Genomic DNA, 9,643 nt, shown 5'->3' on the forward strand with positions numbered 1-9,643 from the left:
AGGTTGTTTGCCTAGCACTGGTGGTACCTGTACTGCAAATTGGGAACCGCTGTCAGAGAGGGTTGGGGTTGGGAGGGACCTTGTGAGGCCAGGTAGTCCAAAGCAGGACGATCCGCAACTTGCAGCCAAGGATGGAGCTTCCACCACCGCTCTTGGCAACCTGGTCCAATGCTTCACCACCCTCCTAGTGGGGAAGTTCTTCCTAATATCCAACCTAAACTTCCCTTGTTGCAACTTGACACCATTGTTCCTTGTTCTGTCATCTGCCACTGCTGAGAACAGTTTAGCTCCATCCTCTTTTTAACCCCCCTTCAGGTAGTTGAAGGCTGCTGTTAAATCCCGCTCTCAGACTTCTCTTGTCCAGACTAAATAAGCCCAGGTCCCTCAGCCTCTCCTCATAAGTTATGTGCCCCAGTCCCCTGACCATTTTTGTTGTCCTGTGCTGGACTCTCTCCAACTTGTCCACATCCTTTTTGTAGAGGGGGGCCCGAAACTGGACACAGTACTCCAGATGTGGCCTCACCAGTGCAGAAGAGAAGGGAATAATTACTTCCCTCAATCTGCTGGCAGTGCTCCTACTAATGCAGCCCAGTATGTCGTTAGCATTCTTGTCAACAAGGGCACTACCGTCAACCCTGACACGACACAGACCTAACACTAACCTGCCACAGGTAAAGCGGGGATCCATGGCAACCAATGTCCTGCTTGTATAACATACTGTCAATAACATATGCTCAGGATTGCAGGCATTCTTCCTAATCCCAAGCGGAACTGGTGAATCATTGCTTTTTGAGTTTTTAAGTGGAAACCAGTTCTTCTGCAGGCCTCCCTCCCTGTGATTATAAAATATGCCTGAAAGTCTATTTTGATTTGCTTTAGTTAAGAAATCTGGACCGTGCAGTGCACAGAGTCAGTGGAAATATCCTTCCTGATTTCTGTGGACATTGCCTAATTTTTCTAAAAGACTTACTGAACAAAATGTATTTTAAAAAAAGTTTATATTATTAGTATTGGTTTACACATTTAGTTTACATGATTCAAAAACCACATTTGGATTTCATTTATTAGATTTTATAGGGTTTTTATATAGCACTTATCGTCTCTCTTACAAATAGATGTATGCTTGTCTTCCTGCATGTAATTTCCTTGGAGGTCTTAAATTAAGTGTCTGTGTGTTTGTGAGACTGGAGCTGAAGGGTTTCCATGCATAACTGAGCACTTGATTGAGGGGGAATGATTTGCCTGCTTGATTTTTTTAATAGTTAAATACCCTCTTGAATTTGCATACATATTTATACCTTTGTAGGGTCTTTCCTGTTGTCAAAAAATTGGGGTGAGGACAGGAAGTGATGGTCTTGGGTCTTAATGGTATGCTTTCTGTGGGTATGGCTATGGTATGACATTGTGGCATAAGAGGAAGACTGCTGCTATTTATAGAAAGCATTTGTTAGAATAGAGCTAAATATCCCTCTTCTTTTCAAGGTTTGGACATCTAACTGTGGCTCACATTTTGTTGGAGAATGGTGCTGATCTCAACGCACAGAATAAGCTGGGAGCCAGCGTTCTTACAATGGCTTCTAGAGGCGGTCATGTCAGCATGGTGAAATTGTTACTGGAATCTGGAGCTTTGGTTGATAATTATGACCATTTTAATACCAGCTTGGTTAACACCAACAAAGAGGAGCTACCGGATATAACACCGCTAATGGCAGCTGCCCAACATGGACATGAGGCAGTGGTGCATCTTCTGTTAGACTGGGGAGCTGATTGTAATTACACTGTGAAGACCATGGGTTGGAGTCCTCTAATGCTGGCAGCTATGAGTGGAAAGGTGAGCTTAGCACAACAGCTCATGGAAAAAGGAGCCAATCCTGACCATCTAAATGTATTGCATAAAACACCTTTTGAAATCTCTGTTGACTTCAAGCATAAAGACATGAAAGATTATCTGGAATCGCTAACAACAGTTAGACCCCAGACAGGTATGGACTACCATCCTTTTGCTTTACTTTCTAAAATATTTGGATTATACATTTTGGAAATATAAGAACCAAAAAAGGTGGCTTTTGATGTGCAATAATCGAGTTGGGGCATAGAACTAGATTCCCTCCAATCTAGGTTTTCTTGGAGCAGATTTACTTAACAAGTGTGTCCTCTGCCCTCATTGCATTTCCCACAGAAAACACAGATGTATGTGACTTTCTCATTGATTTGTGGCAATAAGAGTGTTAAAATGACTTAAAAAATTAAAGTGCCCAAAGTACGGTCTTTGGTGTATTCTCTCAGGAGGAAAATAAAATAACATAGTCAAACAGGCACCAAGATAAGGATGTTGAAAATTTGGAGTGGTTTCAAAAAAGAGCTAAAAGTAATTTGAAGTTGGGAAACTGCCTTACAGAGTGAGACTAAAGGAGTTCAGCCTACATAACTCAGTAAAGAGAAGGGTAAGAGGTGACTTGATCATGTTTTTTAAACAGGAACAAGAAATCCTAGAGCCCCTGTACATGTGCAGGTAAAGGTGCGATGGGATCTAATGCACATTTTCCACAATTGCATCTCCTGTCATGCCACATATGCATCGCAAGAAGCATGATTGTGGAATTGTGCATTAGATGCTATCGTGTCTTACTGCTTGTGCAGGGAAAGCATGGGGTCCCCCTGCACCGGCAAGAAGCAAGCTGCCATGGCTGGGAGGCCCCCTTAATTGAGGGGGCTCCCAGCTGCAGGGGTGCTCCATACACCCCTGCAGTTGGGAGACTGCAGCTGTTGCGATCTAGTGACAGGGTGTCTCATGTACCCGCAGGGCTGGGGCTGTAAGACTGCAGCTACTGCGATCTCTCAACCATGGGGTACCTCATATTTCTGGGGTTGCTCATCTCCCAGCTGTGGAGGTGCTCCATTGGGAGCGTCCATACCTGGAGGACTCTGGGTCCCAACAACTGTGGGGCACTGCCTGGCCCCAGAGTCCTGCAGCTGCTGGGCACTATCAGGGCTGAGTCCCTTCTGCTGTGGGACTCCCAGCCTTGACTGCATGGGGGTGCCTTGACTGTGCATGGTGTACCCCTGGGGCTGAGAGCCTGATCAGCTGACGGAGTTCCCAGTTGCAGGGGAAAATTAAAGCTGTATAGCAACCAGCTATAAAGCTAGTACACATTTTTGAGGTCTAATTTTATAGCTGGTTGGAGCTTTTTATGGCCTGGTAAGTACTTTGTATGTGTAGCTGGTCTCGGTTAATTGTGCAATAACTGTAATGTGTAGAAGGGGCCTCATGCTGATCTGATACAGACAAAGGCATGATATAAAGTTGTAGTCAGGAAATTTATAATGGAGCAAGGCATGGTTTTTTTTCTTTATTTAACTATAAATATAACTTAACGACTAGACTAGCTTACCAAAGAGGAATTTCTTCACTAGAAATTTTGAATTCACTATTGAATTTCTGCATGTTCATCTACATGTAGATGAACTAGAATATATTCTGGCTCATCAGTGAGTTGTTTGTTCAATTCACGGACTTATAGTTGAATAAAATTGCATGGTCTGTGATATGCAGAAGATTATACTCAGTGGTCCTAATGGTCTCCTGGCCTTAAAATCTACATGTATGTGAAGACTTAAAAGGTATCTGGCATTGGATACTTATACTAAAAGTTCTGCAAGGTAATGAGGCCTGTCCAGCTTTGGAGTCGCCAGGCTGCATACCTTGGAGGTCTCGCCATGGGGCTCCATGCCATCGGGCTGCAGAGGCTTCCCAGGACTCCTGTCACATGAGCAACGTTTTATCCCCACTACCACCACTGCACGGGCAGTTTCTCCTTGCCATCGCTGTCATGTGTACCTCTTGCTGGCTCTGTTATATGGGCAGCAAGCTCACTGGGTCTCCCACTATGCTATCCTGCCTCAGAGACTCCAGCTGCCACTGTCACAGCAGCTGGAGCAATGGAGGCAGCAGCAGCTGAGTGGGAGCCCCAGAGAGCATGTATGTTATCTCTTTCTAGCCAGATCTGGCCTGCGGACTAGCACTTGGACAACCCTGAAGTAATATGAGGAGGGAAGGTAGGGAATGCGGGGAGACAAACAGGACAGCTCAACATGTCTAGTTTTCTCCTTTTTCTTAAATATTTCATGTTGGGAGAAAGAGAGTACAGCAACTAACCTCAGAACCTTATAACTCCAGGGTTTACATATCAATTGCTGTATGAACTAACCCCCCACCCCTCACATGTATACTTATGCACACCTTTAATGAACAAAATATGAATTATGTTGCAAACCCAGGTAGATAAAACTTAGGAAATACCAGTTTTGTGGTTATCTTAATTTTTTTTAGATACTTTGAGCGCTTATCCTGTGCTCTGAAAGAGGAAAGAGTTTTCTGTAAAAGATAGTATGGAATTATGAAAAAAAGACTGTCATAACTCACTGCAGAAGTGGGGGAAGAATTAAGTTTGCACATAAACCTGATATTGTCTGACTTTTGAGTCTCGGGAATCTAAACTGTGCGCTAAAACTGTGTTTTAAAATTTTTGCATGCGATTGCCTGCATGTTTTTTATTTACAGTAGGGTTAGAAATATATCACAGTGCAACTCGAAGGCTGGCTGCGGAATGTACAGTAATTTGTTGGCTGGTTTATTTTTTTTAGTTTTCATTTAATACTTGTATTACTCTCCAATTATTTTCATAGCCTAAATTAATCACAATAGAAATCCTCTAACTAAAGACTATGAAGTCCTCTAATGGTGCAATAGTTAGTCTGTAAAGTGACGCTTTGCCTTGTCTGTTGTGATACTTAAGGTTTGCACTCTCTAAAATGTTTTACTCTCCAGCATATATGGACATTTCTTTGTTTCTGAGATGCATAATCCCACATCAACCATGAAGCAGTTAACGGATGCTTTATGTGGAACTAATAAACATCTGGGATGTCCTATTAACTCTTCTTCCTCTCTCCTCCCCCATACACTTGGAAAAGGCATGATAAATAGGGAGGACTTTGGAACAGGTCATACAAAGCAGGCAGTGAGGAAGTCCTGGGGACGAAAGATGGCTTTGTGGAGTTTGGGACAAGGGGATCTGAAAACCTCTAGAGGAGGATCAGCCTCCTTGTCAGATGTTGTTTGCCAGTTGTTGATGCTGTTTTCAAGTCTCTAAGGACACTATTAACCCCAGAAGAGGTAGGACTCTAGGGCTAAGTATAGACAGTCAAAAAGGCCAAGGATAAATCAGTTCAGTCTTTACATGTTAGTCCAAGATGGACAGATTAAACTGAAACAGAAGTGAACAGGCATTTACCTTTGATTCAGGAAACACAGCACATACGTGCAGTGGCTCAGGCCAGAAGCCAGGGGGCACTAGAGCATGGCTCTCTGGCTGTATGTTCATTTCCTCTTCCTGCTGCTCATGAAGTCTCTGGGATTTGCAGTCCAGAATTAAAGCAGTAGGACTCTGCAGGGTTGCTCATCACTTTCTGTTCCTGCTTCCTGGTGCCTCTGGGATTTGTAGTCCACAGTTGCAGCCAGCAGTAAGTTTGAATGGGGGAAGGGGTATTTAACCCTCCTCCCTGGCCCCAGACCCCAGTTGGGCTTGCCCGCCCCCGCCTCCTTGTCAGTCAGCCCTCACCGCTTCAGCTAGGGAGCAGACGGGCAGGGCCAGGGCCAGCCCTGCTCTCTGGAGCAGACAGCACAGCCCAGCCTAGGGTTGGAAAGCATGCTGGGGTGCTGGGGGACTGTGATTTAACTTGAACCAGGAAGGAGTTTGGGACATAAGTTTCATAAACCGGTTGGACCCAAATCAGTTAAGTCTGATACTACATTCAACCAGGTGTATCTTAAACTAGTTTCAGCCATTTTGAAACTGGTTTATGTGCACTGAGCTTCTGTTCTATTACAGGTTTAAACCAATTTCTGATCACTTAATCTGGTTTATGTGTAACTTCTGTCCCTAGCCTAGAGGACCTAGCTACATGGCTAATCCCTCATATACGTGATAGGTTAGCAAGACCATGAGGATATACTCTGGGGCTGGAAGACAGCATTGCCAAAGGGGGTGCACTGTTATCTGCAGAGCTTGTGAGAGGTACCCAGTGAGATTTTTCTCAAGCCACCTCTACAAGGGGCTTGCCCGCATCATTGGACACCTAAATTCCTTTAAACATTTGTCTCTGGATGAATAGAAATTCATTACTCCAATATTTTGTCTTTAGTTTGCCTTTAGTTTGCCTAAGGACCTGTTAAACTGATTGTTAGTGTTCTGGTTCCTGGAAAGATGCGGCCAGCCTCTTGCTGATTACCAAAAATAAGACCTGTGATTTGAGGCAGTGCCATGGATCTCTTCTCTTGTATTGTGATTACTCAGAATAATGTTAAGTTGTAGTCCTGTGCTTTCGTATGTTATGTTTGCAGTGCAGCACAGAGATGCCTGAGCTAGCTCAGGTACCACAAGCAGCCTAGTCCTTGGAGCACAGCACAATCTGAGCTAATTTTGTTCTTGGCACTATAAATTAGCCCCCCCTGAGTTTTGTGCGTCTGTAGCTAAATTACTTGCTGAGCTAGTTTGCTTAAAGCTAATTTAGGATTCTCTGTTATATTGGTTTTTAGACATGCCCACAAGCCCCGTATTGCTAGATCATCTTTCATTTAGGACTTGCTGCATTTGGTACCATTTCCATTTATCAAACTTCCTTTGCAGTCTAGGTGATAAGGGTAGAAATTTAACATTATTCTCTGCTTTGGAGAGCAGGCTTTAACTTAATTTTTGTTCTGTGTGCTCTGACACAAAGGGGTATTTCTTGCATAGTGGCAGAGAGGAAGAGTCATATAATTTCTGTGCCTCGTAAGATGTGGATCTGGTAATACATTTAAGTTGGCTGAAGCATTGTTGGAGATAGGAGAAGTCACACCACAGGTGACAGTGTGGTTCTAGTACTCTTCCCTGGGCTATTTAATTCAAAAGCACCCAAAACCTTTGTAAACCTGCCCCTCCACGTCTTGTCTCTGCTCTTGTCTCCAAGTCCCTTGCCATTCTACCGATTCTCAATCAGGATACGGTGGTACCCTGCAGTGCCTTGAGATCCTCTCAGGGGTGCTTCAAGGTGCCACACAATATTAGTGCTGTTCGGTGTCAAACATGTTTCACAAGATAAACCTAGAGGCTGGATCCAGACATGCAGGTACACGTGGTTTGTGGCACTGCAGACCTCTTTGCAGCGCCAACAACGGCACAAGTTGCACATTAATCAGTGAGTGGTGCTTCTGATTTGCAGTGCTGAGGTAAAATTTGCTACCAGGATTTCCCAGTAGCAAGAAAAAAATCCCCCCAAAAAGTGTAGCTCAACCCATGCCAAAGTGGTGAGTGCGGGACAAATGCAGAGATGGGGGAGCAGACAGCACCCCATCGTCGTCTCCCCCCACCCCCACAGCACCTGGATCAGAGGTACAATGTGTCCCGCTGCAAAGCACACGGGCAGGGGCATGCTGCTGCATGTTTGGACCTGGCCAGAGATTTCAAATAGGAATCTATACTGTTAAGAGCATCTTGATCTGTTGTGGTCTTTCTGAGTTCTTTGCAACAGAAAAGTTGTTCTATTATTTTTCTGTAGTCAAAAAATGAGTGAAAACTAAGAGCTGGTATTTTCTGAGGAGTGCCTCCAGTCTAGTGAAGGGTCCCTTGAATCGAACCAGGTTGAGAACCATTTTTCCAGCTCAACTTTCAGTTCTCCCCATTTGGCTCCTGCTCTTGTAGCTGTCCCTCCATGAGGCCATCGACTTGCAAGATAGAGGTAACTTCCCTTCCCAACCTTTTTCTGGTCTTCAGTCTCTTGTATTTGGACCCTCACTCAAAAGGAAGCCTAATTACAATTTTCTATAGGGCATATGGCTAGAAGCCAACATAACCTACTATTGCAGCTCCCAGTTTTCAAGGGTTTCTTATTTCTTTTCCTTTGGTTTCTCAGCATGTGTTGCTATGCTGTATTTTGGATAAAGGTTAACTATGGACAGAAACAAATCTGTATAAACATGGCAGCTTCTGACATCAGTAGCTTTCATTTTAAACGTGCCGTTTCAGCTGCCTTTTCCTTTCATAGGTTATGTAGCATCAGTAATGCTTTGGAAGAGGGAACAAGATTTATTTTTTCTGGCTTGGGTGTGCAGTGTAGAGTACAGCATTATATCTTTTTCTTGTTTATGTATAGGAATTGTTGCCAATATATTGCCAATATATTTCAAAAACAGATAATAAGATGAGCTCTTTGCCCCAAAGAAAAATTGAAATATTTTCTGTTGCAGAATCTTTTATTATTTATGAGAATGAGGATCTCAGTGCTGAAAAAAACCCAGTGTAATGATCAAATTGCCAACTATATTATTAGAAAAATCTTTTTTTTAATGTGGACTGACCAAAGTGCTTTGGAAATCCATGAGAATTAAAAAGAAGCCAACCAGCTTCTTGCTGTGTCTTTTATTTCAAAGGACGACGCTTCTTATGTTAGCTGGAGCTCCTCGTCTGTTCTGTGCAGCTGATAGGAGTGGCATCCTTTGAAATACAAGCCAGAACAGATACCGGGGCATCTCTGTGGTCCCATGTACTTCAGAGGTCCTGGCTTGCTGCGGCTATATATACCCTGGCTAGTTCACAAACCTTGTCTTTCAGTAGTGGGTGGGTGGGGTGGTGGTGTAGGAATAAGGAACCAAACCCTGCCGTGTGTCCAGGGTATACTGTACTGATGATCTTATGATGAGTTGACCCCAGCCCTGTATTGAGAACCATTTAGGTTCCCCTAAGGTATATATAATGATTTCTGTGATTTCTCCATTACCCATAAATTAGAAGTCCAAACTTTCATTTTAGAATAGATCATTTTTGTAGAATATATTGTATAGTTTTTGCTACAGAAATTGCGTTACACATTTTTACTTTCATGACTGAAATTTTAATGCAAATATTTATATTTTCTCAGATAAAGAAAAGAAACAACCTGATGTTTTTCATGCTTTGAAAATGGGTAAGTTTAAATAAAAAAAGCAATTTTCTACCACATCTATTTCTTGGAACTGTAGGGCATACTTGTTTGCTATCCTGGGATATTGAGTGAGTGGTCTGCTTCCTATTCCATTCATTAGGTTTCTAAGTGAGATCCTATTCCAGGGTGGACAAAATATGGCCTGTGGCAGGTCCCTTAGGTGCAGGGGGTAGCCTGGGCCATGGCATGTGTGGCCAGTCCCCCCCACCCCCAGGAAGCATGGCCAGGCACAGGTGGTGTGGCGGCTGGACTCGGCTTCCAGGCAGCCCCCGCAGCACCGGCTCACTCTGCTGGGCTGCTGCTGCCACTGTCTCCACTGCTGGACTTGGCTCTGCTGCCCAGGCACCCCAGCCTATCCACCCTGCACCCATTACCAGATAGAGTGGGCAGGCAGGGCCTCCATGGAGACCAGCCCAGGACCCCCATGGGCAAGGTGTGCTTGGCCAGGCAGATGGGATGGGGCCATGAGAGGGTGGGGAGTGGTGTCCAGGAGCAGGATGGATGGGCAGGACCGGGGTTGGGATCACAGCATGGTGACAGCCTAGGACTGGGGGAGAGCTACCATATGCTCCCTCCACATCTCTGGAGCAGGCGCCAGTTCCATAGGCAAAAGTATGCAGGG

General features: G+C 44.3%; 1 protein-coding gene across 1 annotated transcript in view; it reads left to right on the forward strand.

The window, feature by feature from the left end:
* ANKS6 (ankyrin repeat and sterile alpha motif domain containing 6) overlaps positions 1 to 9,643 on the forward strand; it is a 126,236-nt gene that overhangs the window by 6,834 nt on the left and 109,759 nt on the right. Inside the window, exons 3-4 of the mRNA XM_019508734.1 lie at positions 1,483 to 1,982; positions 8,959 to 9,003. Of these exons, the coding sequence (XP_019364279.1) occupies positions 1,483 to 1,982; positions 8,959 to 9,003 (545 nt within the window). The remainder of the gene's footprint in view (positions 1 to 1,482; positions 1,983 to 8,958; positions 9,004 to 9,643) is intronic.

The sequence above is a fragment of the Gavialis gangeticus genome, unplaced genomic scaffold, assembly GCF_001723915.1.
Source record: "Gavialis gangeticus isolate Ggan-Ray unplaced genomic scaffold, GavGan_comp1, whole genome shotgun sequence".
In the NCBI taxonomy this organism is placed as follows: Eukaryota; Metazoa; Chordata; order Crocodylia; family Gavialidae; genus Gavialis; species Gavialis gangeticus.